General features: G+C 42.8%; 1 protein-coding gene and 1 pseudogene across 2 annotated transcripts in view; both read left to right on the top strand.

Moving 5' to 3' along the window:
• The window catches only part of NSRP1 (nuclear speckle splicing regulatory protein 1), a 30,571-nt gene extending 17,317 nt beyond the window's left edge, over window positions 1-13,254 (top strand). Inside the window, exons 3-7 of the mRNA XM_084802804.1 lie at window positions 3,423-3,479; window positions 7,282-7,410; window positions 8,297-8,504; window positions 9,762-9,870; window positions 11,967-13,254. Of these exons, the coding sequence (XP_084658930.1) occupies window positions 3,423-3,479; window positions 7,282-7,410; window positions 8,297-8,504; window positions 9,762-9,870; window positions 11,967-12,975 (1,512 nt within the window). The 3' untranslated portion in view covers window positions 12,976-13,254. The remainder of the gene's footprint in view (window positions 1-3,422; window positions 3,480-7,281; window positions 7,411-8,296; window positions 8,505-9,761; window positions 9,871-11,966) is intronic.
• LOC311609635 (large ribosomal subunit protein eL33-like) lies at window positions 973-2,422 on the top strand (annotated as a pseudogene). Its single transcript has one exon. The product of its transcript is annotated as a large ribosomal subunit protein eL33-like (transcript).
• Window positions 13,255-15,789: the final 2,535 nt, after the last annotated feature.

Below are 15,789 nucleotides of genomic sequence, written 5' to 3'. Positions count from 1 at the left end.
GATCTTTGGAAGAGCAGCCAGTGCTCTTAGCCTCTGAGCCATCTCTCTAGCCCAAGAATGGTTCTTTGAATTATTAGTCTATTTGAATTTTTACATTTATTCTTCCTAGATTTTCAGATTTGGTAACAAAACTACTCATGGTAGTGTTTTCAACACTTTATCGTCATCATTTGAATCTCCTGATTAATCTCACCAGAAGCTTACTTCACCAATCTTCAGAGACCAGCTTGTACATGTTCATCTTTGCGATGTGCTGCTTTATTCCCTGTCTTACGAGAGCATCCTTTTGAGCACTGTTTGGTGAAGGAGTTCCAGTAATAACCTGCAGAGCAGTTTCTCTTGTACCTCAGAGCAGTCCACCTGAGCAAGGCAGCCTCACGGGAGGCTTCCCCTGCCGACTATCTGAGCCAACTGTGGAGGGTTCTTTTTTGTCCGTTTTTTCTTCTATTTGTTTTTCTTTCTGTGTGTGGCATATACATGTGTATGCATGTTTGTTTGCTCGGGTATGAGTGTGTGTGTGTGTGTGTGTGTGCGCGCATGCGTGTGTGTGTGTGTGCGCGCGTGTGCGTATGTGTGTGTGTGTGTGTGTGTGTACACTTGTGTGCTACTGTAGAGGCCAAAGGAGGTTGTCAGGAATTATCCTGCTTGCCTTTTATATCTTTTTCATTGAGCTAGTTCATTCTGGGGACCCCTACTTTTGCCTTCTCGGGCCGGGATTATAAATGGGCCGCCACGCCCACCAAGCATGCATTGGTTCCGAGCTCCAGCTTTGACATTTTAATCACTGAGCCATTTCCCTTGCCCCATTGATTTACTTATTTTTAATGTGTTAGACTATGCTAGGCATGGTAGGTAGCACATTCTTGATATTTCAGCCTTTAGGAGATTAAGGCAAGAATAAAGGAACAATACAAATTTGAAGCCAGCCTGGGCTCCACGGTGAGGCTCTATTAAAAAAAAAAGGTGGGGTAAAGCATTAAAATAGATTTTTAAAATTACATGATGATTTAAAATAAGGAGAGTTGTAGTTACCACAATTCAAGTGAAGGAAAGGGTTTAAAGCACTGATAAGAAACTTGGTGGCCTCAGTTCTTCAGAAGAAAAGAATTAAAGACACAATTCAGAACCGGAAGCCAGAGCCGGAGCCTGTCCAGTCAAGTAGATAGGTGCAGAGTAAGAGTGTGGACTGCAAGCAAAGGCAAGTGACAGTGCAGCGGATGGGCAAGTAAGGCAAACTGTGCTGGAGGGACGACACTGCGGTGGAAAGCTGATTCTAAGAACAGGAAGCAGGTATCCAAAAATAGGTGAATTCGGAGTGTGCAGCCAGAAATAGGTCAGAGTCAAGTGTGTATACCGCTGAGTGGACAAAAGGAGCAGAGCTGTGCACAAAGTGGAAGCTCACACAACATTCCTCAGAGAACTAGGTGGCCAGTTGTCTGTTCTTGGCTGCTTGGTGAGAAATGGCCTTAGTCCCATCAAAGTACACACACACACACACACACACACACACACACACACACACACACACACACACACACACGGTTCCCCCTATGTAGTTCTGCCTGCCCCGAGACTCACTATGTAGACCAGGCTGGCCGTGAACACACCCATCTGCCTGCCTGTTCCTTTCCAGTGCAGGGGCTGGGGATAAATAGTGCCCCACAACACCCAGATATAAAGTTTCTGAATTTAACTTCTTGGGAGTGACTCACATTATATATACACCTTCATTTTCATGATGTAAGCTTCTACTTGAGCAGAGAGGGTTTTATTTACTGGCAAAGATCTTTCATTTTCAGAGCTGAGGACTGAACTTTGCTAGGCAAGTGCTCTACCACTGAGCTAAATCTCCAACCCCTGTCAGATATCAATTTAAAGCATTCATAGGAAAATATACTTAAAAGTATCCATGTTTAGGCTTTTGAGTGCATGAGGTCAAGCATACAAATTTACTAAATACTGTGGTATTTCAGAAGTGAAGAGTTGCTCTTTCCGCCATCTTGGCACCTGTGCAGGCCTGCTGGGAACAGGACTTCTAAAACGCGACTATGTCTGGAAGGCTGTGGTGCAAAGCCATTTTTGCTGGCTACAAGTGAGGTCTCCGGAACCAAAGAGAGCATACAGCTCTTCTTAAAATTGAAGGTGTTTATGCCCAGGATGAAACTGAATTCTACTTAGGCAAGAGATGTGCTTATGTGTATAAAGCAAAAAACAACACAGTAACTCCTGGAGGCAAACCAAACCAAACCAGAGTGATCTGGGAAAAAGTAACTTGGGCCCATGGAAACAGCGGCATGGTTCATGCCAGTTCCGAAGCAACCTTCCTGCGAAGGCCATTGGACACAGAATCCGTGTGATGCTGTACCCTTCTCGGATTTAAACTAATGAAAAATAAATAATAAAAGTGGAAAAAAAAAAGAAGTGAAAAGTTAAGATTGCAAATTAATTTTTAAAATGGCTTTATTATTTTAACACATTTAAACCATCACTTGAAGAGCTTGCTGTGTAAAAGACACAGTTCTAGGCACTACATCAAGGCTCTGGGTTCAGTCCTCAGCTCTGAAAAAAAAAAAAGACAAAATAAATTGATATCTAACTAGATATAGTGATGCTTGCCATTAATCCATCATTGAGGCAGACAGATCCCTCTGTGGGTTCGAGGCCAGCCTGATCTACATGGCTAGATCCAGGTTAACCAGGGCTGCAGTAGTGAAACTGCCTTAAAAGACAGGATGGTGGTGATGATGGTGATGATAAATTTATAATAATAGCTGTTGTTGTTGTTGTTGTAAGTGCCACTTGACAGGGAAATTTGGTTTGGCTGACTAATACATTTGACAACCCTTTGGAGGGCTTTAATGTGCTGGTCCCTTCTCTGTGTAGGACTACCCAGTAGTAGGAAGACAGGTCCCATTGTGGTTGTATGTCTGATTGACTCTGAGCCCCGCCCTGTTTCTCCAAATGCCTACAGTAAGGGCTCTGTCCCTGCATCCTTGCAGCACTTGTCTTTTTCATAGGAGCTCTTTTTGCTGGATTTAGGCAGCACCTTGTATCTTGTCACTTCAGTTTGCACTGTGTTGCTGTTTGTGACACTGAGCATTTTTCATGAGCCTGTTAGCCATGTATCTGCATGTCTTCTTTTTAAAATGTCTGCTTACGTCTATATAGCTCAGTCTGTCCTACCCATCTCAGATGTGTACTGTACAGATACCACAGCCAGCTCCTTTTAATGCCTTAGAATCTGTTCTGATGCATTAAATAGAAATTAATTTGTCTCCTAAAATTTAAGTGGAAAGTCTCTGATGTTAATTTAATTAACAGTACCTTTCTGTTTTTCACTCTTAAGTAAGAAACCATTTGCCAGCCAGAATGCTGGGAAAGGAATTTAAGTAAATAAACCATGGCATTCTTCTGTCTTTCAGACCTCCGTGAGTGAGAGCCTGCAGAGGGAAGCTGCTAAGAAGCAGGCCATGAAGCAGGTAGGATGAAAGAAAGAAATGCGCTCAACCAAGGGGTTGCCACCTGATACTGAGAGTAAAACAGAATAAATGTGTATGATGAAATAATTTAATTTCTTTTTTTTATTTTTTTATTTTTTTTCTTTTTGGTTTTTTGAGACAGGGTTTCTCTGTGTAGCCTTGACTATCCTGGACTCACTTTGTAGACCAGGCTGGCCTCGAACTCACAGTAAGCCACCTGCCTCTGCCTCCTGAGTGCTGGGATTAAAAGTGTGTGCCACCACGCCCTGCTGTTTTTTTATTAATTTTTTATTGTTTTTTATTATTTTGATTAGCATTCACTTGTCAGAAGAAAAAAGTTTAGCCACTGCCAAAGTGATTTCACGGTTACCTAGAATTCCTCTGCCAAGAAGTGGGGCGTGGTCAGGTCATTTTAGTGGTGGTTCTATTAGAAGACCCCAGTGGTTTTAGCACGTCTTCCCATACATGCATCATCTTAGAAAATTCTGAAAACTCGCTGTGCTTCCAGCTAAGAAAGTATCCGTTGCCCCCCTTTTGCACTGATTCTGCTTTTATAATACTATGTCTCAGATGTCACTGGTGCAAAGTGGAGCGCAGTGAACACGGTGACGCAGCTGCGAGTGCCACCCTAGCACAGCCTTCTCACCTGCCGCTGCTTCCTTCTGCTCCACTCTTACCTCGTGCTTTAATTCCACACTAACGCTCATCATGAAGTTTGATTGCATTTACCAAGTTGTAAAGAAAATAGGAGCTAGGAAGTAGACGATACTTTACTTTTTTGGTTTTGGTTTTTTTGGTTTTTGTTTTTGGTTTTGTTTTTGAGACAGGGATTTTCTGTGTAGCCCTGGCCGTCCTGGACCCAATTGTAGACCAGGCTGGCCTTGAACTCACAGAGATCCACCTGCCTCTGTCTCCCAAGTGCTGGGATTATCACAGGCGTGTGCCACCACACCTAGCTGGGCGATACTTTAATAGTCTTTTCATTTTATTTTTTTCTTTTTTCTCATTTATTTGGACCTGAATTACATAGAACTGATGCTGACACTTTTGTCTTTTACCTATTTGACTGGAAAAATGCTGTTTGTAATGATTAAACACAGCATTTTAGTGTAATTATCTAAATTGAAAAAAGTCAGCTGGGCATGGTGGCGCACCCCTTTAATCCCAGCACTCAGGAGGCAGAGGCAGGCAGATCTCTGTGAGTTCCAGGCCAGCCTGGTCTACAAGTGTAGGTCAGCCAAGGCTACATAGAGAGACCCTGTCTCCGGCGGGTGGGGGGGGGGGGAGAGAAAATAACAGTAAGCCTGAAAACAGAGGCTAGCTTACAGAATATGTTCTCTCCTTTGTCATTTGAGTTCAGGATGTCAGGCCAGGTGTCATGTACCTTCTCACCTCCTTTTCTAAATTTCTATAGAAACATTGTAAGAGACAAATTAATTGGCTGGCTTTATGTTTAATATTTTTAATTATGTGTGAGTGTGGGCATCTGTGTGTGGGTGTATTCATAGCCTTAGTTGGGTTGGTGTAAAATCCTAAGGTGGCCAGGGACATTGGATCCCCTGGAGCTGGAGTTACAGGTGGTTGTGAGCTTCCAAATGAAGGATCTGGGGTCCTGTAAGAGCAGCGTGTACCCTTAACCACTGGGCCAGCCTTCCAGCCCCTCCTTCTCCTAAATTTTTTGGACGAGTGCATGAATCTGTTCTGTAGTTGATTTCCTTGTCTGATATAATTCTGTAAGGCTATATACTTACCTCAGAGCACTTCTATATTTTGTTTTTGCTTTGTTTTTCTATTTTTTTGTTTTTGTTTTGAGACAAGGTCTCATTATGTGGCTCACTGCATAGCCAACCCTGTTGTTGAATTCCTCATTCCTGTGCCTCTTCCTCCCAGTTAGTCATGGCTGTATAGTATTTCCTAGTTGCACTCCGCCCCCTTGGATTCTCCCAGCTAGTTTGTGGAGGGAGCCACAGTTCATTAGCAGTCATTTTCTGGATATTGAGAAACCCAGGGTGGGAGTCTTGATATTTTCAGCAGTACTGCAGGTAAAATATCTTAATTTATATATGCAATCTTCTAACTGTGAGGGATTAGTGTAGGGACCGAGGACAGACTCGGGCAGTAGCTCAGGGGCAGTGCACTTATTTACCATGTACATGGCCCTGGGTTCAATCACTAGTTCTGAAAAAAAAAAAACCTGAAGATACCAGGTAGATTCTTTTGAATAATTACATCACCCTTCTAAAAAGGACCACTCTCAGCATTTATATTAAACAAGGCAGTATAGCAATTCAAGAAAAGGTAAATATGTACAACTCTGCATTTCAGAAATTGATTAGCTGAAACCAAAGATTATTATTTGTGTCGCAGGATAAAAGTAATAACATCAAACATCCTATTAAGAGTTGGGGGGGGGGGGCTGGAGAGTTGGCTAGGAGGTTAAAAGCACTGACTGCTTAGCCAGAGCTCCTGAGTTCAGTTCCCAGTAACCATATGGTGGCTTACAACCATCTATAATATGATCTGATGCCCTCTTCTGGCCTTCAAAAAAAAAAAAAAAAAAGAGTTTAGGGGCAACTGGGCATGCCACACACTCTTAATCTCAGATAGCCAAAGCTATACAGAGAAACTCTATCTCCAAAAAAAAAGTTCCGGGGCTGGAGAGATGGGTTGGCAGTTCAGAGCACTGACTGCTCTTACAGAAAAGACCACGGTTTGTTTCTAGCACCCACATGGAGACTCACAACTACATGTAACTCCTGTGTCAGGGGATTGGACTCCTTCTTCTGGCTTCCTTGGATACTATGTAGCGTACAGACGTTCTTACAGGCAAATCCACTACAGCAAATCCAAAAAAATGAGAAGTTGAATACTACAGTGTACAGTGTCTTATCAGACTCAAGAAACACTGTTGGTAGTTAAGTTTCTCAGAGATGGCCTCATTTAAGATGCTGGGGTTGAGCTAGCTCTGAAACTGTAGGAAAGTTGTTTGTTTGTTTGTTTGTTTTTTAAAGTTTTATATGTGTTTTGCCTACATGTGTGTATGTATGTATACATGTTTGTGGACCACTTGCATGCCTGATGTCTTCAGAAGCCAGAAGAGAGCATCAGATCCCCTAGAAGTAAAGTTGTGTACGGCTGGGAGCCACCATGTGGCATATGCTGGGAATCGAACCCACGTGCCCTGCAAGAGCAGCCAGCGCTCTTAACCCCCGAGCCATGTCTCCAGCCTCTCGATGAGGCTTTGAAATGCTCTAAGAGGACGGACAAGATAGAAACATATAAAAGTGGAGGAGATAAATGAATGATAATGTAAAAATTAACAATATAGCTCCCAGTTAATACTGTGTATTTCTTTTAATGTTTGGAACTTTTAGTGTGTTTCCGATGGTCACATGTTTGAAAACTAAACAATGTATTGGGAAACCTCATTTACTAAGTGACTTTTAAAACTTTCTATGTGGATAATTGTAAGTGGAAATGTCATGCTAGTTAATGTTCATTGAATACTGACTCCCAGTCAGGCTCTTACTTAGATTCTTTAAGCTTCAGTTAGCGCAGCTTAGTAGAGCGGTGCGGTCACCACTGTTCTAGTGGGGACACTAAAGCACACAGAGTCTGAAGCAGGCTTGCTCAGAGTAAGTGGAGCTGGCAGCCAAACCCAGGTGCTCTATGGTAGAGTTTACATTAATATTTCCTGTGTTGAAAGATGATCGGTACAGTCTTAAAGATATGTTTGTAGTTCATCAACCTTTCTCAGAAGGACTTTTAATTGTATTTGTTAAACATCTACTTTTTTTAAAAGACCAAACTGGAGATTCAGAAAGCTCTTGCAGAAGACTCCACTGTGTATGAGTATGACAGCATTTATGATGAGATGCAGAGAAAGAAGGAAGAGAGCAACCCCAAATTGCTTTTGGGAAAAGATCGGAAGGTTAGTACCTGAAATGCAGCTTTCTTTGTTCTTGACCTAAATTTTTTTCTTTGTATCATTTTGAAAGTGACTTCAATAAAAATTTTAGGTATTATAATGAGATCTTGATTCTAAATTATTGGTTTGATTTTTAGAATCTAGGCTCTAGCAGATGTCAAGTGAATTATCCAGTATTTTGGGTTTTTTTTTTTTTAACCTTGAATTCTTTGCAAATAATTTTTTGAAATTTTTTCTTTAGCAATTCAGTATACTAGATTTCTACTGCTCCTGATTTGTTTTCTGATTCATTTGTTGAATTAAGACTATCAAGTGGCCAGGCATAGTGGCACATACTTTAAATTCTAGTACTGAGCGGTAGCGGCAGGTGGGTTTGAGGACAGTCAGCCAAGCCTACATAGTGAGACCCTGTTTCTAAAAAAAAATTTTTTTAGAGGCAGGCATGGTGGCATATGCCATTTGGGAGACTGAGGCAGGAAGGTCAGAAGTTGAGAGCCATCCTTGGATATAAAAAAAGCAAACTCAAGGCTAACTTGGACTGAGCCATGCATTATCTCAACAAAACACACTAAAAAAGAAAAGTAGGAAATAGGAGCTAGACCTAAAGGCTCACAGTGGGTGGGTATGGGTGACGCCCGGCAGGTTGGTGTTAGGCTGAGCTGCCCTTGAACTTGGTGTGAGTCTCCTGCTGCTGACCCCCACGGGCTAGGATTGTGAGTGCACACCATCATTACCTCTGCTACATTTAAATTTTAGTAGAAACTATTTCAACAGGAATCTTACTGGTAAATTATTCTGTTTCGAAAAGACAGACCTAATTGGATTAAACATTTCTATATTAATGGATGTCATTTTTCCCTCTTTTCTAAATAATTTCATTTTTCCCTAGCCCAAATATATTCACAACTTACTAAAAGCAGTCGAGATCAGAAAAAAAGAACAGGAAAAAAGAATGGAAAAGAAAATACAGAGAGAACGAGAGATGGAAAAAGGAGAATTTGATGATAAAGAGGCATTTGTGACATCTGCTTATAAAAAAAGACTTGAAGAGAGAGCTGAAGAGGAGGAGAGAGAGAAGAAGGCAGCTGCCCTGGAAGGTAAAGGAGAAGAGAGACGCGGCAGCCTCAGCCGCCTGACTCGGGTTATACTGTTGTGACTATAGTGTGTGCATATGCATTCAAGACATGATGTATAAGCCAGGTGTGGTGGCGCAGGGCTTTAGTCTCTGCCTTTGTAGGCAGAGGCAGATGGATCTCTGAGTTCAAGGCCAGCCTGGTCTACAGCGTGAGGCCAGGACTACAAAAGAAACCCTGTCTTGAAATTGAAAAACAAAAACAAAAAAAGTCTTGATGTATGTGTCAATAAGTGACACATAAAGACACAGATGAACCCTTGAGTAAATGTTATTTCCGTTGGGCTTTTCATTTAGTTTTGATTTTATTACTTTATGGTCATTATAAGCCATTATCCTGGAAATTCTGAATGTAAAAAACATTTACAAGGCATAACAACATTCTGTTTGCCAGAAACATAAATAAACTTTAAACTCTAATTACATATTCTGGGATGAGAAAATGTTTAACACCACTCACTGGGCAGTTAGAAGAAGAATATTGTTAATCAGGAGCTAGGGCTGGAGAGATGGCTCAGAAGTTAAGAGCACTGGCTGTTCCTCCAAAGGTCCTGAGTTCAATTACCAGCAACCACATGGTGGCTCACAGCCATCTATAATGAGATCTGGTGCCCTCTTCTGACCTGCCGGCTCACATGCAGGCAAAATACAAAATATAAATAAATAAATAAATAAATAATCAGGAGCTAAGGAATATCTTAGCTGTTGAATTTAGTGCTTTCGTTGTCAGTTTCTCAAGATCAAACTATAATGTGTATTTACAGTAATTTAATTGGCAAATGCTCTTCAACTTCAAGTAAAAGAAAACTAAATCTGTAAGGTTATGTCTGGGCCAGCAGGTAAAGGAGCTTGCCACCAAGCCTGACAACCTGGGACCTACATGATGGCAAGAGAGAACCAGCTCCCGCAGGTTCTCAGTGACCTCCACATGCATGTGCATAGACAAATCAATTAAAACATTGAAAGGGCCAGGTGTGGCGCACGCCTTTTCCCAGCACGGGAGGTAGAGGCAAGTGGATCACTGTGAGTTCGAAGTCAGCCTGGTCTACAGAGTGAGTCCAGAACAGCCAAGGCTACACAGAGAGACCCTGTCTCGAAACAACAACGACAACAGCATTGAGAGGTTATCCCTAACCCCTGGTCTAGAGAATGCTTATACATCTTTGTGTGTTGTGAGCGCTCCATGGTACTTTGCTGACTTGTTTGCCTTTGCTTCCCCCAGCACTTCTGGATGTGACCAAGCAGAACGATCTCAGTGGATTTTATAGGCATCTGTTAAACCAGACAGTTGGTGAAGAGGCAGTTCCTAAGTCCAGCTTTCATGAAGCCAGGTAAGAGGAGGCAAGTGGAGTGCTTAGAAGAGAGGCGCCTGACGGCCTGGGCTAAGCGGCTGGGGAGTCATTTAAGGGTACAGCATTGTGTATTGTAGTATCAGCCAACGTGACCCAATTGAGTGCATGCGTGGAATTTGAAGTTTCTTAGCTTAAAAACCTGGAGATTTTGTTCAACATGGTTTTTATTCTACAGCTTACAAAATATTACTAGTTCACATCAAAACATTTTAGTGTACAAAATTTCTGGTTATTTAAGTGCTTTACAGGTCTTATGTATCACCTTAAAGAAGAAACAAAATCAAAGTGTAGGCTTTTCAAACTAAAAACATTTTAAGGCACTGGTGCCTGAAAAAAATTATCGTAAGAAGTAAAGAGAATTTTGTAAAAAGTTGGGTCATGGTCATACAGTGTATAATTGTATGGTCCACATGACCATTAGAGAGCATATAATATGAAAGTGGCTTGTTTTCCTGAGCTGAACCCAGCCTCCATGAAGCTTAAATCCAGGGACTGGAGACTAAAACTCCCCTGTCTAATGTCAGCAGTAGTCACGTGTGGGTATTCAGGCCACTTAAAAGTAGATAAATCTAAAGTTTTAATCTTAGTTCTACATGTCAAGCACTGTGCTGCCAGTTTTGGCTAATGACTGCCATAGTGCACAGCTCAAAGCAGACATTAGCAGATGCTACTGTTTCTGTAGACATTCCCAGTGCACACCTCACACCTGGAAAGGCAGAGGATTGGAAGACTTTTAGATAACATGTTAAGATATTCTAGGAATAGTAGGTTAATTATCCCAGGTGTGTACAGTGTAGCAAAATGTAAAAGGGGGAGTTTGCAGAGGGCACACGGGGACTGTAGAGCACTTGATGAGTGTGCTAGCTACACTCAGTCCTCCAGCACTGGGGGAAACAGTCACGTGTGAGTGTTTTCAGTGAGTTTATCACACAGCCGGAAAAGTAGCTGACGACAACAGCCAGGAGGATTCACAGGTCCCCTTCTTGTTGTGATGGACACCACGGCACTATGTCAGGATGATGGTGCCTTTCCAAGTGTGGAAGTTTAAGTAGTAGTATTTAAAATTAGATTTAGTACTGTTTTCTGTGGGGAAATAATCCACATGCATCTTTAGTGTTTTGGTTTGTTTGGTCGCCCCCCCCCAAGACAGGGTTTCTCTGTGTAGTCTTGGCTGTCATGGACTTGCTTTATAGACCAGGCTGGCCTCAAACTCACAGAGATCTGCCTGCCTCTGCCCCCGAATACTGGGATTACAGGTGTGTGCCACCCTGCCTGGCTCACATGTTCTTTGTTTTGTTCTTGGTTCTTGGTTTTTGACTTTTTGAGACAGGGTTTCTCTGTGTAGCCTTGGCTATCCTGGAGTAGCTTTGTAGACCAGGCTGGGCTTGAACTCACAGCGATCCACCTGTCTCTGCCTCCCAAGTGCTGGGATTAAAGGTATGCACCACCATGCCTGGCTGCTCACATGTATTTTTAGGACTATTTATTTATTTATTTATTTATTTATTTATTTATTTATTTATTCTGTGTACAGTGCTTTGCCTGCATGTGCACTGCTGGCCAGAAGAGGGCATCAGATTACATTATAGATGGTTGTGAGCCACCATGTAATTGCTGGGAATTGAACTCAGGACCTTTGGAGGAGCAGTCAATGCCTTTAACCTCTGAGCCATCTCTCCAGCACAATATTTTTAGAACTTTTAAAAGAACAAAATGAAAAACCTAACAATCACAACTTGATCTTCGTGCTGTGAAAATAGAACTTAGAGCCAGGGCATAGATCTTGTACAGGCCTATCGTGACCCGAGAGGGAAGGGCTATCCTAACGGTTCTGGTGACTGAAGAGGGAAGGGCTATGCTGTTCTTTATTTTACTTCCGTCAGTACTAAAATTGTTCTCAGCTGTTGAGAGTACTGATTTAAAAGGTGAGTAGATACCGCTTTTTTTGCGTTGGGTGATTAGGCAGTGCATAGGATTAAGTTGTATTAAGTATTGAGAAAATTTACATGAGCATTTCTTTGCTTCTACAGCTAATAAAGTAGCATTTATTTATATGATTTTTTTTTCCCCCTTAGGACTGAAATAAAAGAAGAGAAGCCCAGGGGTTACTCTGATGAAACAAATGCAGAGCACAGGCCACCACAGCAGAACTGTGTTCTCCAAAGAGGTGTAGAGAAAGAGGAGGAAAACCCAGATGCTGATAGCGATTTTGATACTAAGAGCAGTGACGATGATGAAAGGGGAGAAAATAAAGTAAACCACAGAAGGGAAGACACAGACGCCTCCACGACGCGCCCCAGGCATCACAAGAGCCAGAGCTGCTCACGATCTTCTAGTGAGGAGAGAGGGCGCAGTGGTAAGCACCACTCCAGAGGCTCCAAGTCAAGAGGCCATGAGCAAACACGAGGGCAGCACCAGGGCAGGTCCAGGGGCCAAGAGAGCTGTCACCTGGAGCGCAGCCACCGGGAAGAAAAGAATTCTCACAGGCACAGAGAGACTGATCACAACGATCACTACCGGAAGAGGCATGAACAAGAAGATAAACCGAAGGGACGGGAACAGAGAGAAAGACAGGACACAGAGTGGAAAAGGGAGAGGTACTCCTCCAGAGAACAAGAAAGAGACCGATACAGTGAGAGAGAAAAGCAAAGCAAAGAGAAAGGAGAGCACGTGAAAGGAAGGAAGGAAAGGTATGAAAAGGATGGCAAATGCAGAGAGAGGGGAAAGCAAGAGGGAAGTGGCCAGACTTCAGAAAGAACTCGTGAGAGAAGGGAAGGCAGCCCAAGGTCTAGACCAAAGGACGAGTGTCCTGACCAGGATAGATCCCGCACACTGAGAGACACAGAAAAGGACAAAGGGGACCACGGGAAGCCCTCTCGCTCTAAAACATCACTAGCAACAAAACACAGACTGGCAGAGGAAAGGCCAGAGAAGGCCAGTGAGCAGGAGAGGCCCACTGAGGCCGCAAGCAAGTTCGCAAAGCGGAGCAATGAGGAGACCGTGATGTCAGCTAGAGACAGGTACCTGGCCAGGCAAATGGCGCGGATAAACGCAAAGACTTACATTGAGAAAGAGGATGACTAATGCCTGTGGGATCCGGAGTTCCTGGGAAGCACAGAATATTGTGACCCCTGGGACTTGCTGTAGGAAAGCATATGACTGTGTGAACACTGACTGGAGGGTATTTTCAAGATTGGTGAAGTCAAAAGTGAGTTCTTTCAGCTTCGGTGCTTGGCTGGTCTTGTAAGATATTCCCTAAGCTATAGCGTTTCCTTGATTGTATTCAAGAGCTGTAAGCTTCCTGTAGATTCTTGGTGAGGAAACTTGGCTTGGTTATAATCATTAAAAATAACATATAATGTTGCTTTTGAGTTTTTCTGTTTTTGTTTAACTATTTATTTTTACCTGTGATAGCATATTGCCTGCGTGTAAGTCAGGCACCAAGTGGATGCCTAGTACCTACAGAGAAGGCCGGAAGAATTGGATCCCCTGGAACTGAAGTCAGAGATGGTTGTCAGCCATGATGAGCGCTGGAAATCAAACCTGCGTTCTCTGGAAGAGCAGACAGTGCTCTTTACCACTGAGCCATCTTTCCAGCTCTGAGTTTTTTGGGGGTTTGGGGTGTTTTGTTTTAATGTTCTGCTTTTCTTGGGGAGTGGATGGGGCTTTTTTGGGGGTGGTGTTACTGAGACAATGTCTTACTCTTGTACCCACGCTGCTCTGGAATTCCTGTGCTCAAGTGATCCTCCTGCCTCAGCCTCTCGAGTGCTGGAACTATAGGCACATGATCAACCACGCGCACAGTTTGTCATGTTTCTCTTGTTGCAGAAACTATTCTGTAAATATTAAATACTACCTTGCCAGTTAAAATATGTAAATTTTAGAAGTAGAAAGACGTGTATGTTCTGAAATTTGTGTTCAAGTATAGCACGTAGACCATGCATGTTTGAATAACTTTTTGACCCACAGCATACTTGCTTAAGTAAAAATGCAGTGGTGTGCTTCGGCACTTAATTCACCACCTCCTTAGCTGTGAAAGTGGTTTCTGGGGCAGGGGCAAAGCTCAGTGCTGGAGCTCTTGCCTGACGTGCACAAGGCCCCGGAGTTGACGTCCAACACTAAAAAGAGCAGTAATTTTATTCATGTTTAATCTTTGTTAGTTAGAAGATGTCACTATTTTGTAAGTTTGTACTTTGCAAGTTACTAAATAGGTATATAAGTAAATCTTGTCAGCTGAGAATAAAAAGATGTTTTGTATACTCCCACAAGGAGACTGAAGCTTGTTAAATCTCCATCTCTATGTTCAAATAAAGCTACAATTTATGAACTAAGTCATTGAAACCTGACGTACTGTAAATGTATTCATGGGTAAAGAAAAGATGACTAGGGGGAAAGTGGCTCTTCTGTCACATTTTGTCATCACAAAAAAGGTCATTTATCTCATGATACTGTATCATGAAGAATTTACGATAAGGCAGAGCTTATTTAAAAAAAAAGCAAGCTTGGTTTAGTGGCATGTTGATATGGCTAAAAACCTCCATACTGAAAGTCTCGCGTGATAGTTATTATTGTATCTTAGATCCAAAAAGGAAACATAAGATCGCTGGCTGACGTGGTGAGTGCTGTGTCCTTGCAGACACTGGACAACCCTGGAGACGCACTGGTTTCCACAGGAGATAAGCCGCGTACGGTTGGGAAGATGAGATCGTGGGAAAGCGGGAGTGAACACAAACTGTACCTAGAGACAGAACATCATTCCTTAGGTCTGTGTACTGGGAAGGGTTAACAATTATGGTGTGAAGATGGTCTGAGGAGGAAGAGATTGCATCAGAGGTCAAATAAGCTCGTCTTCCTCCCCAGAAGTCCGCGTGCTTCCACAAAGCAGATAGGAAAAGATACTGATGGGTTATGATCTTCTGCACATAAGTTTTTGTCTCCTGCCTGAAAGAGAGATAAACCTGTTTTTTTTAGGATTTCAACTGTGGGATCAGAGCGGTCTTGTAAGAGAACAGGTGATGTTAATCCAGTAGAGGACCAACCACCTTGTGTGGGAGCTTGATTGTTGCCAGCTGAAAAGATCCCATGACAGACTCTGGGAGGAGATATATAAATGAGCTGAAAACTGGAGGCGGGGCCTTTGGAGACTTGGGATAGTTTTGGCTGTTCATTGCTGCACTTCGAGACGCTCCTAGAGAGAACCACTCAAGGGAAGGCTTCGGGGCTCCGGCTCCTGCTGAGGTTCTGGGTTCTGATTACTCAGGTTCCAGCAGAAAAAATCCTGCTGATTGTACCAGGAGAATCGTTCCTCGGAACTGACATCCTTACGTGTGTGTGTGTGTGTGTGTGTGTGTGTGTGTGTGTGTGTGTGTGTTCCTTACTACTATTTTCCTATTGTTTTGGTTAGTCGGGTTATAAGTGACGTACGCTCGGTTAATAAGTTGTTAATAAAATATATTGGATAAGAAAACTGAGCCTACGCCTGCCCTTCATTCCCCCTCTGGGAACAGTGTCCTGCTTTTCCCATGGAAAGCGCCCAACAGTCTCATTGTTATTTTCTCTGTGTGTATTTATGTTCATACATCATGTGTGCCATATGTGTGAGAGTACCCGTGGAGGCCAGAAGAGGGTGTTGGAACCCTTGAAGATGGAGTTACAGGAGCTGTGAGCTACAGGCTTGTGGGGACTGGGGACTGCAAGAGCTGCAAGTACCCTCAACCAGTCTCGGGCTCTGGGAGTTAAACATTTGTTTCTTTTAAATTAAGTTTGAATTTGGCTTCCGATACAACCAGAAAAGACCTGTTTGACACATTGTTTCCTTTACAATAATCCCACGCCAAGAGTTACCTGAAACACTTATTTTGAAGCCAACTTTCACTAAAACCTGGCTGCTGTGAAACT

The sequence above is a fragment of the Acomys minous genome (genome assembly GCF_964271855.1).
Source record: "Acomys minous genome assembly, chromosome: 12".
NCBI classification, from domain to species: domain Eukaryota; kingdom Metazoa; phylum Chordata; class Mammalia; order Rodentia; family Muridae; genus Acomys; species Acomys minous.
This window is presented reverse-complemented; position numbering and strand designations above follow the sequence as displayed.